Source organism: Chiloscyllium plagiosum, unplaced genomic scaffold (assembly GCF_037043375.1).
Source record: "Chiloscyllium plagiosum isolate Xiang-an unplaced genomic scaffold, Cpla_swu_hap1 HiC_scaffold_44, whole genome shotgun sequence".
NCBI classification, from domain to species: Eukaryota; Metazoa; Chordata; class Chondrichthyes; order Orectolobiformes; family Hemiscylliidae; genus Chiloscyllium; species Chiloscyllium plagiosum.
In genome coordinates this window covers 11090643-11110822 of record NW_028270182.1, presented here as the reverse complement: position 1 = coordinate 11110822, position 20180 = coordinate 11090643, and the positions used below count along the sequence as shown (strand labels likewise).

Here is a 20180-nt window from a genome sequence, read left to right as displayed (position 1 = left end):
CGGGGGAGGGGAGTTGGAGAAGGGGGCAGTGTCGGGGAGGGGATGGGAGGTGGAGAAGGGGGCAGTGCCAGAGGAGGGGATGGAGGTGGCAAAGGGGTCATTGCTGGGGGATGGAAGGTGAAGGGGGCATTGCCAGGGGGAGGGGAAGTGGGGCATTGCTGGGTGAGGGGAGGGGCAGTCCCAGGGGAGGGAATGGGAGGAGAAGGCAGTGCCAGGGGAGGGGAGGGGAAGTGCCAGAGGGTGGCAAGGGGGGGAGGGGGCAGTGCCAGGGGGAGGGGAGGGGCAGTGCCAGGGGGTGGCGAGGGGAGGAGAGGGCAGTGCCGGGAGGGGAAGGGGAGGAGGGGGCAGTGCCAGGGGATGAGGAGGGGGTAGTGCCAGTGGGAGGTTGCACCCGGCAGGTACAATAACTGAAAGCTGAGCCAGATGATACAAACTGAGATTGAATAACACGCAGACCCTCGATTCTCTCATCCCATTTTATTTGGAATTATAAAAGTCCAGTGTCACCATGTGACCTATACATTTGCATATTCTTCAATCATTTTTAAGGCCAATGTGTTTTATCTCAATTTCCTCCTTGCACTGGTTTGGATTTTAACCTTCTCTCACACAGGACTGTTTCCAAGTCCGACTGGAAATCTCCACCTTGCTTTTTATGTGTCTTTTTAAAACTTAAATCAGAGAGTGCCTCGTTTCTTTCTTAAAATAATTTAAATCCAGCTTAAATTTAATATTAATTAAAAATTTTCTTTTTCTAAATAAAAAGGAGAATGGCATTTGGGTCTCGCTCATTCTAACAGAACCAACTTCAGCCACTTCTTACACAAAGAGAAATGCGCAATAAAATCTGTATCTTTCAGTGGGATGGGGCAAGGGAGAGAAGGAAGGGGAAAGGATAGAGAGTGAAGGAGGGAGGGAAGGAAAGAAACACAAAGGGAGGGGAAAGGAAAGAGAGAGACTGAAGGGGAAAGGGAGAGGGAAGGAGAGAGAGAAAGGCAGGAGAGAGAAGCAGAAAGAGAGAGAGAGGAGGAAGGACAGAGGAGGGAAGGAGAGAGTGTGACGGAAGGAGGGGGGGGGATGGAGAGAGAGGGGGAAATGTGAGAGTAGCTGAACATGTCAGAGGGGTTAGGAGAGAGAGGGAGAAAAGAGGGGGAAATGAGAGAGAGGGAAAGGAGAGCGAGGGGGAAAGGGGGAGGCAGGGGAGCAAGGAAAGAGAGAGGGATGGAAGGGAAGAGAGAGGGATGGAAGGAGAGGTAAAAGAGAGAGATGGAAAGGAGAGAAAGGGGGAAGGAGAGACGGGAAAGGAGAAAGAGAAAGAGGGGGGGGAATGGGGAGAGAAACTGGAAAGGAGACGGAGGGGGCAAAGGGAAGAGGATGAAGAGAGGAGAGAGAAAGTAGACAGATAAGGAGAGAGAGAGAAACAGAGGGATAGAAGGAGAGAGAAAGGATGGTCTGACAGACAAAAGGATGGCAAAAATCTGGGAGAAGGAAAGGAGAGGAGGTGAGATGTGCAAAGGGTAAAGGGAAGGGAGGAGTGAAAAGAAGAGAAAGAAAAGTGAGGGACGTGAGGGAGGGAAGGCTGGCAAATTCCTGCATAACCTGCAACAGTGCCAGTCTGCTGGCTAGAAAGAATTGAGAGGGACCACAATTGTAGCCCTTTGGGATCATCACATTGCTTCAGAGCAACGCTTCCCCTCTGAATGACAACAGTGTGTGGTCCCACACCGAGGGGAGATCGTGGTGGTCAGGGCTGGAAAGGGAAGGGGTTTGAGAATTATGTCTGGACTCAATCCCACCCTTACACAGCCCAGACATCTCTTCACAGTCAGGCTCAATACTCCTTCGACATTGCTCAACTGCTGTGCTTGCAAAGAGCTTCACATTCTGAAGGGACCGAAAGGGGTCTGGAACAAACACACACACACAGGACAACGACTCTGGATGGAGGCGAGATTCTCAATGGTGTGGGCAGTGGTCTGGGAGACGGAGGGATGGAGCTGTGAGGCAGTAAGGAGGGCGAGGGACTAAAGGAGGGAGATTCACTTGGATCAGAGTGTGATGCTGCAGCCTCCATACTCAATGAGAATTCTCCAGAAGCCCTTTTCAGGGCACATTCTTGGCTATGTGTTTACACACACACACAGAGATACACACACACACACACACTCTCTCGCACACAATCGCGCAGAGATGCAGTAACCCTGCCAGCTCTGCACACGAGAGAAATCTGACAGTGACGTTGCATGCAAAACAAAATAAGAGATCGGTTTCTCTTTCTGTGCATTTAAACAGAAAATGTAAATACTGTCGGAAAGCTGGTCACAGATCAACTAACATTAGCTCACGAGGTGCGAGGCTTTGACAAATTTTGAGCCTGTTGCAGAGGGGTAATGGGAGACCTCTCCGTGGTGACTCAGCTCTGTACTGTCCCCTTTACTGTGACAGCAGCAACCAGCAGGATGTGGTCACACAGACCCGGCCAACTCTGTGATGTCACCAAGGGATGATGGATGCACGTGCGGCACAGTGTGGAGAGCACACGGTGTAGGAATTGGGCGGCGAGAGGGAATTGAGATGGGCCTGACCCAACAAGAGGCGCCAAAGCCTGGAGTGGACAGAGAGAGACAGACGGGGGGGGGGTAGAGAGGCGGACAGAGAGAGAGACACACACACACAAAGAGAGGAAGACAAATACAGAAAGACAGTGAGACTGGGTGAAAGAGAGAGAGAGAGACAGGGTGAGAGACAGTGATGAGGGAGGCAGGTTGAGAGAGACAGAGAGACACGGTGTGTGTGTGAGAGAGAGAGAGAGAGCGAGACAGGGTGAGAGAGAGCAAGCAAGTGAGGCAGTGTGAGACACAGAGAGATAGAGTGACGGAGGCAGGGCGTGTGAGAGAGAAAGAGAGACGGGGTGTGTAAGAGAGAGAGAGAGAGACAGGGTGAGAGAGAGAGAGATACGGTGAGAGACATTGAGAGAGGCAGGGTGTGTGTGTGAGTGAGAGAGAGAGAGAGAGGGTGTGTGTGTGTGTGATAGAGAGAGAGAGAGACGAACAGACAGACAGATAAAAGACAGTGAAGTATAGAAAAAGGATGAACCTAAGCTGTTGTCACAGTCCTTTTCTGTGACAGGTCTCCCCAGGCTGAACTCCTCCGAATCACTCTCCCCTCTCGGAAAGTTCAATTTCATCCTTTAAAAAAATAAACTCACCCTCAACGTTAGGATTGGGTTGGAATAACTAATCATTATTTTAGTGCAACAACATTCAATCACGGCAGCTCAGTCTGGGAATCTCCTTTCCGGATGGCAGTTTCGAGTGTGGAGCAGTGGGGTGGGTGGGGGGGGGGGGGGGGGGCTTGTTATTAATTGGCAGCATGGTGTGGGGAATATCACAACCAATAGCCAGAGAGTGGAGAGAAAAGGTGTGTGGCTTGCTGCTGGCGACTCGGGAGAGAGACATTAATCTCTCGGCTGCTCGAGGTGTATTACCCGCGATGTGCTGTAGGTGCTGATGTTCAGGCCAGAGGTTCAGTTAAAGCCCCAGCCAGCTCTCTCATTGCAGGGGTGGATTCTGCTCATGTCCAGGTCACGGATATTCACACCCTCTCCCACCCTCCAGCTAACATTGCACTCCTGCCAACTCCATCCCCCCCCCACCCCTGTCATGACTGTTTCTTGGCTTAAAGTATTTTTCTTTATGAAGACTAAATACTAAGGTTGATGGGTCCTTTTTGAGAGAGACAGAGAGAGAGAAAGAATGAGCGAGAGAGAGAAAGAATGAGCGAGAGAGAGAAAGAATGAGAGTGAGCATGAGAAAGATTGATGGGGTGCAGGAATGACAGAGAGAAAGAAAGAGAGAAAGAATTAGACAGCGAGATAGAGACAAGAATGAGAGACCGAAAGAATGAGAGAGAGAAAGAATGAGATAGAATTAGAGTGAGACAGAGACAAGAACGAGAGAGAAAGAATGAGAGTGAGTGAAAAAATGAGTGAGAGACAATGAGAGATTGAGTAAGAGAAAGAATGAGAGAGAGGGAAAGAATGAGAGCGCGAGATAGAGGCAAAGAATGAGAGAGAGAAAGAATGAGAGAGAGAAAAAGAATGACAGAAAGAAAGATGAAAAGTAAGAGAGATAGAGAGACAAAGAACAAGAGAAAGACAGAGAGAGATAGAGAGAAAGAAGAAGTCCTCCCACTGCCTCCGAGGTGTCCAGGTGAGTGAGCGGTCTTGATAAGGCAGGTTTCATGAAACTGACTGACACTGCAGGGCCGAAGGAGAACAGACCGATAAAAGCCGCGATTCGAATGGTACCAGACAGCAGGCATGAAAGCCTCATGGGAGTGGGGTGTAAGGGAGGAGTGTCAGCTTCTGAACTCGCCGAGAGACCCCGATTCTCCGAGAACCCATCCTGAAGTAGGTTGGCCAACACCTCACCCAGTACAAGCAGCACCACGGAGGGGGGGGAACCCAGTCAGCACGCAAACTCGCAAACAGTCGAGCCCATGCTGTCATGTGCAGCCCCGAAGAGAAATCTACTGAGGACTGGGAGAGTGAAGGTGGGGGGGGGGGGGGGGGCTGTTGTAAACTAAGTGAAGTATGGCTTTCTGTCTTTCTTTCTCGAAACAGATGGTACACAGGACAGTGGTACAGCAGCTTAATACCTCTGGACATTTCAATTTTTTTTATAGAAAACTGTGACAAGTCAAAGCTTCAGAAAAAGAACACTGAGATTCACAAAAAAAAAATCTTTTTTTTCCTCTAACTGGACAAGAAGCTTTTCTCAAAAGTTACCGACTGCTCAAGGCCCTAGAATTTCTTCGGGCCCCAGGCGGACGCCTGTCTGGGGGTGACCACAGTTCCAAACATGGGGAAATCCTCTGCGCTGCTCACGTCTGGGGCCTGCAGGGAGACAGTGCCAAGTCAGACAGTCAGATTTCAGCCCCTTCATCCCGACGCCTCTACACAGTCAGCGTATCCGTTTCAGACACCTTACAGGCTCCTTAATGGGGGATGTGGGCCTCACTCACGTCCTCCCTAATCGCCCCTTGAATGAAGGGGTTTACCACGTCCCAGGGCAGTGACAGTCGGCCACGTCTGGGCCTGGGTCTGGAGTCTCGTGTTGGGCAAGATCAGGTGAGGATTTCCTTCCCAAGAGGACCTGAGGGCAACAGCTGGCACCTTCCCCTCGAATGGTCACCATTCCTGAGACTAGCTTGCGATTACGCGGCATGGTGACTCAGCAGTTAGTGCTGCAGCCTCACAGTGCCAGGGCCCGGATTCAATCGATTCCACCCTCGGGTGACTGTGAAGTTTGTATGTTCTTCCTGAGTCTGCGTGGGTTTCCTCCGGGTTCTCCGGTTTCCTCCCGCAGTCTAAAGATGTGTAGGTTAGGGTGAACTGGCTGTGGCAAAGGTCCCATAGTGTCCAGGGATGCATAGGTTAGGTGGGTTAGCCACGGGAACTTGTCCCATAAGATGCGTAGGTTAGGTGCATTAGCTGTGGGAAGTTGTCCCATAGTGTCCAGGGATGTGCAGGTTAGGGGGGTTAGTCAAGGGAAATTGTCCCACAGTGTCCAGGGACGTGCAGGTTGGGTGGATCAGCTGTGGGAAATTGTCCCATAGTGTCCAGGGGTGTACCCAGGTTAGGTGGGTTGGCTATGGGAAATTGTCTCACAGTGTCCAGGGATGCACAGGTTAGGGTGGATTAGCTGTGGGAAATTGTCCCATAGTGCCCAGGGATGCGCAGGTTAGGTGGGTTAGCTGTGGGAAATTGTCCCATAGTGCCCAGGGATGCGCAGGTTCGGATGGATTAGCTGCGGTAAATTGTCCCATAGTGCCCAGGGATGTGCAGGTTAGGTGGGTTAGCTGTGGGAAATTGTCCCACAGTGTCCAGGGATGCGCAGCTTAGGATGGATTAGCTGCGGTAAATTGTCCCATAGTGCCCAGGGATGTGCAGGTTAGGTGGGTTAGCTGTGGGAAATTGTCCCATAGTGTCCAGGGATGCACAGGTTAGGGTGGATTAGCTGCGGGAAATTGTCCCATAGTGCCCAGGGATGTGCAGGTTAGGTGGGTTAGCTGTGGGAAATTGTCCCATAGTGTCCAGGGATGCACAGGTTAGGGTAGATTAGCTGTGGGAAATTGTCCCATAGTGCCCAGGGATGCGCAGGTTAGGGCGGGGATCAGCTGTGGGAAATTGTCCCATAGTGTCCAGGGATGCGCAGGTTAGGGCGGGGATTAGCTGTGGGAAATTGTCCCACAGCATCCAGGGGTGCACAGGTTCGGTGGACTAGCTGTGGGAAATTGTCCCGTACTGTCCAGGGACATGCAGGTTAGGGTGGATTAGCTGTGGGAAATTGTCCCGTACTGTCCAGGGACATGCAGGTTAGGGTGGATTAGCTGTGGGAAATTGTCCCATAGCATCCAGGGATGCACAGGTTAGGTGTGTTAGCTGTGGGAAATTGTCCCGTACTGTCCAGGGACATGCAGGTTAGGGTGGATTAGCTGTGGGAAATTGTCCCATACTGTCCAGGGATGTGCAGGTTAGGTGTGTTAGCTGTGGGAAATTGTCCCATAGCATCCAGGGATGTGCAGGTTAGGTGTGTTAGCTGTGGGAAATTGTCCCGTACTGTCCAGGGACATGCAGGTTAGGGTGGATTAGCTGTGGGAAATTGTCCCATACTGTCCAGGGATGTGCAGGTTAGGTGTGTTAGCTGTGGGAAATTGTCCCGTACTGTCCAGGGACATGCAGGTTAGGGTGGATTAGCTGTGGGAAATTGTCCCATACTGTCCAGGGATGCGCAGGTTAGGTGTGTTAGCTGTGGGAAATTGTCCCATAGTGTCCAAGGACACGCAGGTTCAGTGGATTCACTGTGGGAAATTGTCCCATAGCATCCAGGGATGTGCAGGTTAGGTGTGTTAGCTGTGGGAAATTGTCCCATAGTGCCCAGGGATGTGCAGGTTAGGTGTGTTAGCTGTGGGAAATTGTCCCATACTGTCCAGGGATGTGCAGGTTAGGTGTGTTAGCTGTGGGAAATTGTCCCATAGTGCCCAGGGATGTGCAGGTTAGGTGTGTTAGCTGTGGGAAATTGTCCCATACTGTCCAGGGATGTGCAGGTTAGGTGTGTTAGCTGTGGGAAATTGTCCCATACTGTCCAGGGATGTGCAGGTTAGGTTGATTAGCTGTGGGAAATTGTCCCATACTGTCCAGGGATGTGCAGGTTAGGTGGATTAGCTGTGGGAAATTGTCCCATAGCATCCAGGGATGTGCAGGTTAGGTGGATTAGCTGTGGGAAATTGTCCCATAGCATCCAGGGATGTGCAGGCTAGGTAGTTTGGCCATGGGAAATGCAGGGTTACAGGAATAGGGTGAGTTCAGGTGGGATGCTCTTTGGAGGGTCGGTGATGACTCGATGGGCCGAATGGCCCGCTTCCACACTGTAAGGTTTCTGCGATTCCAGATAGATTTGCTGAGTTTAATTTCTTACACCTATGGATTCCTAGGTCCGCTGCACCAGCATCTCCCCACAGACGAGGGAGAGGTTGGGAAGTTAGTGTGGTGCCTGTCTGCCCCACCAGCCCCACTCCGGCCACTCCGAGCCCGGACAGTTCCCAGTGACTCTCGCTCCGAGTCCGAGCGCTCACCTTGTTGCCGGGTGCGTTCCATGGAGCGTCTCTCACCACAAAGCCTCTCGTCGAGCCTCGGGGCTCTTCCTCCAACCGGGACGGGGGCTTCATGTACGCCGCCATCGTCTCCGACTCCACGATCGCCATCATCTACACGGCAGAGAGAGAGAGACCGAAAAGGGAAGTGTGTTCAGAGGCACTGAGGAGAGACCTTTAGCAATTCTTTCATGGCTTCAGGGCGCATCGGTGGCAAGGCCCGTCTCCAGTCAGCCTTGAACTCAGCCACCCACTCGGCCATTTCAGGAGGTGGTCAAGAGTGAACCACATCACCGTGGGTCACAAGTAGACCACACTGGGTAAGGTGGGCAGATCTCCTTCCCGATTGGTGGGCCAGTGGTCACCATTGAGACCAACTTTTGTGCAACTCCAGATTTGTTTCCTGAACTTGAATGTCATGGTGGGGTTTGAGAGCATCTGCCCAGACTAAGAGGAAATGATTGCACAAGGGGGACAAGAGAGGGGGAAGGTCCTTTTGATAGTACCCTCTTCCACCTGAGGATGCCTCCGAGGTGCATCACAGCCAATGGAAAGCTTTCAAAATGCAGGATACGGGGAACTCTCCGCTAACCGCGATATGGTTGACATCTCAGTGCTCTCTGGGAAATTAGGGATGGGCAGTAAATGCTGGACTGGCCAGACATCCACATCCCGTGAATGAATAAAATTACAAATAGAAGTACCGAGGGGAGGTAATTCCTTTTTCTCTCAGAAGGCAATGAGAATTATTCTCCCCGGAGAGCACTGGACGCTGAGTCATTCATGGCTGAGTTAGTGGAGGGGGGGACGACGAGGGTGGTGGGGCGGAGCGGAATAGCAGAGAGTCGAGGCCAAATTCAGATCAGCTACATTCTGGTGGAGCGACGGGGCAGATTCAAAGGGACTACTCCTGCTGCTGGTTCCTGTAGCAAAAATGGACTGAAAGTTCAAATCGGTCAGAGCATAATCTGGGACTCGGCAACGGTTTTTAGCTGAATCATCGTTTCAGTAAAAACTGCCGAAAATAGAAACCGTCAACAGCTGAAGACAACATAATCGGCATTTACAAACCAAATACAGAAAACGTTTTGATTATCCAGCACCCATGGGAGTGTGCAGTCGATCAGATAGTTTGGATAATCAAGAGGTCGACATAATTAACGTAAAAACAATGTAATACAGGAGATATACACCTCACTGTTATACTAAAATTATAACGTATCATTGCCTAAAATAAACCTCACTGGCTGACAGCCTTCTCACTCTCACCCTCAACTGACTACTCGGAGATTGTGATATTTGAGGAGAAATTGAGTCATCTGTTGATATTTTGTGTGGCCGTTCGATTGATCAAATACATTTGCATTGAGCTAAGTAAATTATAAAAGGATAATGACTGGACAGAATAATACGGTCAACTCCACAGTATTTGAGGTGTATAATTTTTTCCCATTTATTGAGAGTGACAGTTCATAAGGTGCCGGTTAAAAGAAAGTTTGCTGTACTTGCCAAATTATTACCAATAAATAACAAACAAGATACTTGGGTCTGAATTCATTAAAACAAAATTAAATTAGACCTAATCCCGAGTGATCACATTTCCACTATAACGTCATCAGTGAGTCATAGAATCCCTCCAGAGTGGAAGCAGGCCATTTGACCCATCAACTCCACACCGACCCTCCAAAGAGCAGCCCACCTCCCTACCCTATCCCTGTAACCCTGCATTTTTCCCATGGCTAACCCACCTAGCCTGAACATCCCTGGGCACCATGAGCAATTTAGCACGGCCAGTCCACCTGTCCTGCACATCTATGGACTGGTGGAGGGAAGCGGAGGAAACTCACGCAGACATAGGAAGAACGTGCAAACTCTACACAGACAGTTCCCCCGAGGCTGGAATTGATCCTGGGTCGCTGGTGCTGAGAGGTAGCAGTGCTAACCACTGAGTCACCCTTAATAAAATCATCATTAAAACAAATGTCAATGCAAAATGTGCGGAGTGTAAGTGGTGTCTCTGTGTCTGAGCAAAGGTGTGTACAACTGCCCTTGAGAAACTGATAAGAGTGGTTGCTCGGTTATTTCAAACGGCTACTGAGACTTTAGGTCAGGGCTCACCCATAGGCCAGGCTGGATAGAGGTGACAGATTTCCAAAAACTGGGATTATTTTTAATCAACCTGTTGGAACACATTATGACACATTGCCAGAGCGTGGGCATGCCTGTGCCTGCTACCCCTAGTTCAAGTCCCACCTGTCTTGGAGTTACACCCAGATCAACCTGCCTTCTATCCCAAAGACAGGGACATTATTACTGCACTGGTACAATCCTTTTTGTAACAACAATGATCGCAGTCACAATTACTGAGACATTATTAATTCCCGGTTTATTTAATGTGAATTCCTCAGCTTCTGCGGTAGGATTGGAACTCTCACCTTTGGGTCACCAATCCAGATCTTGGGATGACGAGTCTCATGAAATAGCTACTATGCACACACACAGACACACACACACACATACAGATACTCAGGCACACACCCCCTCACACACACACACGCATACAGATACTCAGGCACACACACCCTCACACACACATACAGATACTCAGGCACACACCCCCTCACACACACACACGCATACAGATACTCAGGCACACACACCCTCACACACACATACAGATACTCAGGCACACACCCCCTCACACACTCACAGACACACACACAGACAGACAGACACACACACATACAGATACTCAGCCACACCCCCCCTCACACAGACACACACACATACAGATACTCAGGCGCACACACCCTCACACAGACACACACACACACATACAGATACTCAGGCGCACACACCCTCACACAGACAGACAGACACACACACATACAGATACTCAGGCACACACCCCCTCACACAGACAGACACACACCCTCACACAGACAGACAGACACACATATACAGATACTCAGGCACACACCTCCTCACACAGACACACACACACATACAGATACTCAGGCACACACCTCCTCACACAGACAGACAGACAGACACACACACACATACAGATACTCAGACACACACATCACACAGACAGACACAAACATACGCACACACACACACATACAGATACTCAGGCACACACCTCCTCACACAGACAGACAGACAGACACACACACACATACAGATACTCAGACACACACATCACACAGACAGACACAAACATACGCACACAGACCCCCTCACACACACACACATACACAGATACTCAGGCACACACACCCTCACACAGACACACACATACAGATACTCAGGCACACACCCCCTCACACAGACAGACACACATACAGATACTCAGGCGCACACACCCTCACACACACATAGATACTCAGGCACACACGCCCTCACACAGACACACACACACACATACAGATACTCAGGCACACACACCCTCACACAGACACACAGATACTCAGGCACACACCCCCTCACACAGACACACACACACATAGATACTCAGGCACACACCCCCTCACACAGACACACAGACACACACATACAGATACTCAGGCACACACATACATACAAATACTCATACACCCCCTCACATAGACACACACACATACAGATACACAGGCACACACCCCCTCACACAGACACACACGCGCACAGATACTCAGGCACACACCCCCTCACACAGACACACACACATACAGATACTCAGGCACACACATACATACAAATACTCATACACCCCCCCCCACATAGACACACACACATACAGATACACAGGCACACACCCCCTCACACAGACACACACACGAGTACATATACTCAGGCACACACACCCTCACACAGACACACACACAGATACTCAGGCACACACCCCCTCACACAGACGCGCACACATACAGATACTCAGGCACACACCCCCTCACACAGACACAGACACACACACAGATACTCAGGCACACACCCCCTCACACAGACACACACACATACAGATACTCAGGCGCACACACCCTCACACAGACACACACACACACATACAGATACTCAGGCGCACACACCCTCACACAGACAGACAGACACACACACATACAGATACTCAGGCACACACCCCCTCACACAGACAGACACACACCCTCACACAGACAGACAGACACACATATACAGATACTCAGGCACACACCTCCTCACACAGACACACACACACATACAGATACTCAGGCACACACCTCCTCACACAGACAGACAGACAGACACACACACACATACAGATACTCAGACACACACATCACACAGACAGACACAAACATACGCACACACACACACATACAGATACTCAGGCACACACCTCCTCACACAGACAGACAGACAGACACACACACACATACAGATACTCAGACACACACATCACACAGACAGACACAAACATACGCACACAGACCCCCTCACACACACACACATACACAGATACTCAGGCACACACACCCTCACACAGACACACACATACAGATACTCAGGCACACACCCCCTCACACAGACAGACACACATACAGATACTCAGGCGCACACACCCTCACACACACATAGATACTCAGGCACACACGCCCTCACACAGACACACACACACACATACAGATACTCAGGCACACACACCCTCACACAGACACACAGATACTCAGGCACACACCCCCTCACACAGACACACACACACATAGATACTCAGGCACACACCCCCTCACACAGACACACAGACACACACATACAGATACTCAGGCACACACATACATACAAATACTCATACACCCCCTCACATAGACACACACACATACAGATACACAGGCACACACCCCCTCACACAGACACACACGCGCACAGATACTCAGGCACACACCCCCTCACACAGACACACACACATACAGATACTCAGGCACACACATACATACAAATACTCATACACCCCCCCCCACATAGACACACACACATACAGATACACAGGCACACACCCCCTCACACAGACACACACACGAGTACATATACTCAGGCACACACACCCTCACACAGACACACACACAGATACTCAGGCACACACCCCCTCACACAGACGCGCACACATACAGATACTCAGGCACACACCCCCTCACACAGACACAGACACACACACAGATACTCAGGCACACACCCCCTCACACAGACACACACACACAGATACTCAGGCACATACCCATCACACAGACACACACACACACACTCAGGCACACACCCCCTCACACAGACACTCAGGCACACACCCCCTCACACAGACACAGACACACACACAGATACTCAGGCACACACCCCCTCACACAGGCACACACACACCCTCTCACACAGACACACACACATACAGATACTCAGGCACACACCCCCTCACACAGATACACACACACACATACAGATACTCAGGCACACACCCCCTCACACAGATACACATACAGATACTCATACACCCCTCACACACACATCCCCTCCCTTCCTCCCTCTCTCTCTCAGCCTCGCCTGATTTGACCTGAGAGCCGGGTTTTCTCTATTCCCGGGAGAATCGATGTACAAGCTGGTGCAGTAAAGGTGTGAGGACTTACGTATTCTTCCTCTAGGTTGAGCAGATGATCGATGGCATTGTCAACATGCTCGGGGAGCCCAGTTACTGTCACACGGTTTGGGTCATCGGAGCCAGGCGGTGGGAACCGGATGTCGACCTGGTACGGGGGCAGAAACGTGTACGCATGTTATACAGGAAGTACCTAGCCATGGGTAGTGCTCTCACTCCCACCGAGTCAGAGAGCACTATCTCACCATTGCATTTAGCCTAAACATGCCCCCTGGTGGTTTAGGAATAAAAAATAGTTGCATCTAGACTAGTTTTACGACTACTGCGCATCAGTCAAGACCGCTGCTGACCAGTGGCCTGGTCACTGACTAGGCTGGTGAACATCACAGAATCCCTACAATGCGGAGACAAGCCATTCAGCCCATTGAATCCGCACCAATCCTCCAAAGAGCATCCCACCCAGATCCAGCATATTCCATAACCCCACACCTACCATGGCATATCTACCTAGCCTGTACATTCTTGGACGCTATTAATAATTTAGCATGGCCAAGCCACCCTAATCTGCACATCTTTGGATTGTGGGAGGAAACCGGAGCACCCGGAGAGAACCCACACAGATACAGGGAGAATGTGCAAACTCCACACAGTCAGTTGGCCAAGGGTGGGATCGAACCCTGATGCTGTGAGGCAGCAGCGCTAACCACTGAACAACCAATGCTAGAGATTCACTCACTAAAGATAAAGTACTTACAAAATGCCAGCTCCTATAGATGTATGTTTCTTGATTAACACCGAGGAAGGGTAAACTTGCTGCAAAGGGAGCACAACAAAGGTTTATGACACTGATTCCTGAGACAAAGGGATTGTCCTTTGAGGAGATATTGAACATTGGAAGAAGAGTAGACCCTACTTAGAGCCTGCTCCTCTAACGAATAAGATCATTGGCTGACCTGATTTTAACCTCAACTCCTGCGTACCCCCCGATAATCTTTCGTCCCCTTGGTAATCTACCTCTGCCTTAAAAATACTGCATCGCTGCCTTTTGAGGAAGGGAATTTCAAAGACTCAGGCCCCCTGAGAGAAAAACAAAATTTCTTCGTCTGCAGATTAAATGGGAACCCTCTTATTTTAAAACTGTGACCTCTCGTTCTAGATTCTCCCACAACACGAAACATCCCTTTCCACATCTGAGTGGTCAAGGCCCCTCAGGATCTTACGTGTTTTGATGAAATAACTGGGTGCAAACTGAGTTTAAAAAGGTGGGACCATCTGATTGAAATGCGTGAAGGTCTTAAGAGGTGCCACCGGGTAGACACTCGGAGAGTGTGTGCAGAATTTAGAAATAGGATTTATTTAGGACGGAGGCGAGGAGGAATTTCTTCCCTCAGTGTGTCGGAATTCTTTACCCAAGACAGCTAGGGATGCTCCATTGTCGAGTAGATTCAAGACTCAGACCAACAGATGTTTGGCATCTAAGGGAATTAAGGAATACGGGGATATGGCAGACGGGCTGCTCAAAATAATGACTTTATGATGGATTTACAAAGTTTGGACAATGACTAAGGCATGCTGGGAAATTGGGACAAGCCTTGAGCCAAGTGACTGAGCTAATAACATGCACGGCGAAAGTGGGGACGGCAGATGCTGGAGATTAGAGTCAGGATTAGAGTGCTCCTCGGATGCTGCCTTACCTGCAGTGCTTTACCAGCACCGCTCTAATAAACATGCTGCAGAATTCAAACAGGGTGAAGCCATCCTAGTAGCAGCAGACCCTACAATACATGCCTGAACTTGGATTCAAATGGAGCCAATGGAATGTCATCCTCAGGAGGTGTGTACCAGACACAGGCGAGCCTCACACCCTTACTTGGAGGAGACTATGTGCACCCAGCACCTCCAGGAATGAAGGACCCTGGTCAGGTCTGATCAATCAGAATGACCGAACCTGATCGATCTATCAGAGGACACTAAAGACCATCCCAAAAAAGATGCAAAGACGTTAGGTTATAAGAATCACCAGAGTGCCACACTCAGCATGATGGTAACTCGAGTCCAACCACTGAGAAGGGAAGGCACCCATGAGACCATTGTATCTAAGGGAATTAAGGAATACGGGGATATGGCAGGAAAGTGAGGTTCGGACAGACGTAGAATATCATAGAATCCCTACAGTACGATAACAGGCCATTGGGCCTAACCCACCCAGACCCATACGACCCTACAGTTACTCCTGACTAATGCACCGAACCTACCCATCTCTGAACACTACGGGCAATTTAGCATGGCCAATTCACCTTAACCCACACATGGTTGGACTGTGGGAGGAAACCGGAGCAGCCGGAGGAAACCCACGGGGAGAATGTGCAAACTCCACACAGACAGTCAGCTGAGGTGGGAATGGAACCCAGGTCCCTGGCGCTGTGAGGCAGCAGTGCTAACCACTGAGCCACCGGGCTGCCCGACACGGAAACAAACCCTTTGGTCCAACCAGTCCATGCCAAACATAATCCCAAACTAAACTAGTCCCACCTGCCTGCACTTGGCCCATAGCCCTCCAAACCTTTCCTATTCATGTACTAATCTAAATGCCTTTTGAATATTGCATCTGTACCCAGATCCAGCACTTCCTACAAACAGTTCATTCCACACACAAACCACTCTCTGTGTAAAAAGAAGTTGCCTCTTGTGCCTTTTTTAAATCTTTCGCCTCTCACCTTAGAAATATGGTTTCTTAAGTCTTGAAATCTCCAAAAGACACCTGCCATTCACCTTACCTACACCCTTTTGATTTTATAAACCTCAATAAGTCGCCCCTCAATAATCCTTCCTGCTCCTTCTCCTATTTTCTCTGTTACCACCCTCTCACCAGATCAGAGTGGCACGGTAGCTCAGTGGTTAGCACTGCTGCCTCACAGAGTCAGGGACCCAGGTTTGATTCCTGCCTCAGGCGACTGTCTGTGTGGAGTTTGCACATTCTCCCCGTGTCTGTGTGGGTTTCCTCCGGGTGCTCCGGTTTCCTCCCACAGTCCAAAGACGTACAGGTTAGGGTGGATTGGCCATGCTAAATTTGCCCATAGGTTAGGTGCATTAGTCAGGGGTACGAATGGGAATGGGTCAGGGTGGATTACTCTTTGGAGGGTTGGTGTGGACTTGTTGGGCTGAAGGTCCTGTTTCCACCCTGTAGGGATTCTTCCTCTATGAGAGTTGGAGATGGATGGATAAATCTTGCCCCAGGGAGAGAACTCCCCAGCTCTCCTTCACCATAGGTGGCCATGGGATATTTCAGTCACCAGAGAGGGCGTACGGGCCCTCAGTTTATCGTCTTGTCCAAAAGATGTCACATCCACCAGCTTTGTGAGACTGGTGAATGCCAGAGTGGAACAGGAGCTGAAATCAAGGGGCCTGTCAGACTCGAGGTTTCAGCCACCAGCAATCTAGTGTGAGACAACACCCCCAGCGTGTGCCAAGTGTGTCAGCTTCACCTTGAATTCCTCCATGATCTTGCGGATGGCCTTTCCCCGGCCCCCAATGATGCGGGCATGAACCCTGTGGTCCAGATTGATGTCCTCACTGACCATCTCTTCCAGATCAGCCACAATCTTCATGATGGCATCCTTGGCAGATTCGGTGTTCCTCTCGTAGCCCGTGATGGAGATCATATCCTGCAAGGAAGCAACAAACAAACAGACAGACCGGGTCAACACCAGACGGTCAACCCTCCCCTTCGTCCACAAACGCAATGGGCAGATGGGGTCACGGTTGTGTAAGTTCTCAAGTCACTCAGTACCTGGTCTGCTCACTGACCCTACTCTGGCTCCCAGTCCAGTGATTTTAGAGCTCCCACCCCTCTCTACAGAGAGCCTGAACTATTATTCTGAGATCTCCAGTGAAAATGAGGACTGTACTGGCTGGCATGCAGTACCCATTGCTGATTCACGAGTGGTCTGCTACTTATTGCTGGCTTTGACCAATTGTAACCACTGCCCAATCCCAATGTAACACTTCCAGTGTCTTCCTGACCTTTACAGCACGTGTTCCTGGCCGCCATCTTGGAGGAAGGTGCAGAATGGCCAAGAAATGGCTGCCTTGTCATTTCAGAATAAGTCTAACAAGAAAAATATGCATTTATACAGAGCCTTTTGTGACTTACAGGCAAGGAAGTTGAAATGTCGTACTTTTGAAATGTTTTAATGCAAAAGATGGAGCCCCTGGTTGCCAATTTACACACAGTTGCTCCCATTGGTAGTGAGGTGATGATAACTAGCTAATGTGTGACCTACTTGTAACATTGACTGAGGGACAAATATTGACCAGGGCATGGAGGAGGGGGGAAGACCCCTTTGCCCTTTTTCGAAATAAAAGTAATACATTTTTAATCACATCCACCTGAGTCTGGAAATGTGGCCTCAGTCTCATTGGAAAGACAGCATCGCCAACTGTGCAGCACTCCCCCAGACTAGAGGGCATATGTTTGGGGTGAGAGGGGAAAGATATAAAAGGGACCTAAGGGGCAACTTTTTCACGCAGAGGGTGGTACGTGTATGGAATGAGCTGCCAGAGGAAGTGGTGCAGGCTGGTACAATTGCAACATTTAAGAGGCATTTGGATGGGTATATGAATAGGAGGGATATGGGCCGGGTGCTGGCAGGTGGGACTAGAGTGGGTTGGGATATCTGGTCAGCATGGACGGGTTGGACCGAAGGGTCTGTTTCCATGCTATATATCTTTATGACCCTATGACTATGACTAGTGACTCAGAGATGTGAGTGCACCAACTGACCCACGCACACGAGCGGACAGCGGTTGCAGCACTGGTCAAGAATTCTTTTTTTAATTCTTTCTCAGAATTTGCTGGCTGGGCCAGCGTTTGCTGTCCATCCTTAATTGCCCCCTGAAAAGGTAGTGGTGAGCCACCTCCTTGAACACAAGAAATAAGCGCAGGGTAGACCATTCAGCCTATCCATCCTGCCCTGCCATTTCATACTGTCATGGCTGATCTTGGGTTTCAACTCCACTTTGCTGTCTACTCCCCACATCCCCTCAAGTCCCTGAGACTCCAAAACCCTGTTGACCCCAGCCTTAAATATGTTCAACAATGGAGTGTCCACAACCCTCTGGGGTACAGGATTCCCAAGATTCACCACCCTTTAATTGTAGAAACCTCTCATAGAGTCATAGAGATGTACAGCATGGAAACAGACCCTTCGGTCCAACCCGTCCATGCCGACCAGATATCCCAACCCAATCTAGTCCCACCTACCAGCACCCGGCCCATATCCCTCCAAACCCTTCCTATTCATATACCCATTCAGATGCCTTTTAAATGCTCTAATTGTACCAGCCTCCACCACATCCTCTGGCAGCTCATTCCATACACATACCACCCTCTGTGTGAAAAAGTTGCCTCTTAGATCCCTTTTAAATCTTCCCCTTTCACGTTGAACCTATGACCTCTAGGTTTGAACTCCTTTACCCTGGGGAAAAAGACCTTGACTATTTACCCTATCCATGCCCCTCATGATTTTGTAAACCTCTATAAGGTGACCCCTCAGCCTCTGACGCTCCAGGGAAAACAGCCCCAGCCTGTTCAGCCTCTCACAGTAGCATCTAGTTAAATGATAAGAAAGGAGGGAGTTCCCGTTTTTTGGACAAGGTGTAGGAACGACGGGTGTAGTTCCAAGTCAGGCAGGTGTGTGCTTGGAGGGGAACGTTCAGGCTCTTCAATTTTTAACACTAGCAACCTCTTCAAGTGTAACCTATACATTTCAACGGAACGGGAGCATTTGCAATGCCAACTCAAGGATCTTGCCTGGATTGTTCAATTAAAGCATTATATCTGGAGAGGGATGGAGTTGAAACCTCTACCAATACATACTCGTGTAATAAGAGGAATCCTTACCACTGAAGAGGAGGGTTACCTGATTTTCGTCCCCCTTATCAGGAAACTGAATATTAACATCATGGTCCTTCCGAATCTGTGAAATGACAGCTCCTTTCCTCCCGATAATCTTTGGATGGTACTTGGGATCGACCGACATGATCAACTTGAAGCCCCGTAAAGCCTGGAAGAAATGCTGCACTATGAGCGACCCGCGTTTGGAGAAGGGTGTGGGTTCAAGCCGCACGACAGACTGAATTTACCCCTACACCGGATTGCAAACACCACCTTCTGATGTTGGACAGAATTAGGTTCCCCCCCCCCCTTTTGTTCGGAAAGCTGACGCGTCCGGTTGATCACCTGCCCAGTGAAATACTGAGCCACATCTTCCAGCTCTCCCGTGTTGTCAAACTTAGAAATGGAGTCAGGGAATGCACGCTGGCGTGCTGTGGAATTCCTGATGCTCTACCAGTACCTGGGAGTTCTGGAACTCCGATGGGCTGCTTTCTGCTGCTCCAGTCCGCTGTGGAACTGGAGCTCAGGATTGGAGATTTGGGCCTGACATGTGGGACTTAGCTGCATACTTACCCTGGAAATGTTCCACTGGTTAATACCATATAACCACAGATATAGGAGCAGAATGAGGTCTTTTGGCCCAGCACATCAACTCTGCTATTTGATTATGACTGATGTGTTTCTCAACTCCATTCTCTTACTGAATAAGAACCTATTCTCAACCTCTGCCTCAAATATGCCGAATGACTAGGCCTCCACAGCCCACTGTGGCAACAAATTCCACTTCTAAAAATCCATTCACAGGATATGGGCATCATTGTTTGGGCCAGCATTTACCAGAAATCTCTAATTGCCCGGAGTGCAGTTAAGACTCAACCACATTGCTGTGGGTCTGGAGTCACATGTAGGCCAGACTGGGAAAGGAGGGCAGTTTCCCTCCCTAAGGTGCACCAGTGAGCAGGCATTTTCTGACATGCAACAACAATTTTCACAGTCATCATTCGACTCTTAATTCCAGACATTTAATTGAAT

At 49.8% G+C, this 20180-nt stretch overlaps 1 protein-coding gene across 1 annotated transcript in view; it reads right to left on the bottom strand.

The window, feature by feature from the left end:
• Nucleotides 1-462: 462 nt before the first annotated feature.
• Nucleotides 463-20180, bottom strand: part of LOC122544392 (vigilin-like) — a gene marked incomplete at its 5' end in the record, with an annotated part of 137911 nt that continues 118193 nt past the window's right edge. Inside the window, 5 exons of the mRNA XM_087982941.1 lie at nucleotides 463-4897; nucleotides 7639-7770; nucleotides 13284-13400; nucleotides 16738-16917; nucleotides 19174-19317. Coding sequence (XP_087839067.1) covers nucleotides 4805-4897; nucleotides 7639-7770; nucleotides 13284-13400; nucleotides 16738-16917; nucleotides 19174-19317 — 666 coding nt within the window. The remainder of the gene's footprint in view (nucleotides 4898-7638; nucleotides 7771-13283; nucleotides 13401-16737; nucleotides 16918-19173; nucleotides 19318-20180) is intronic.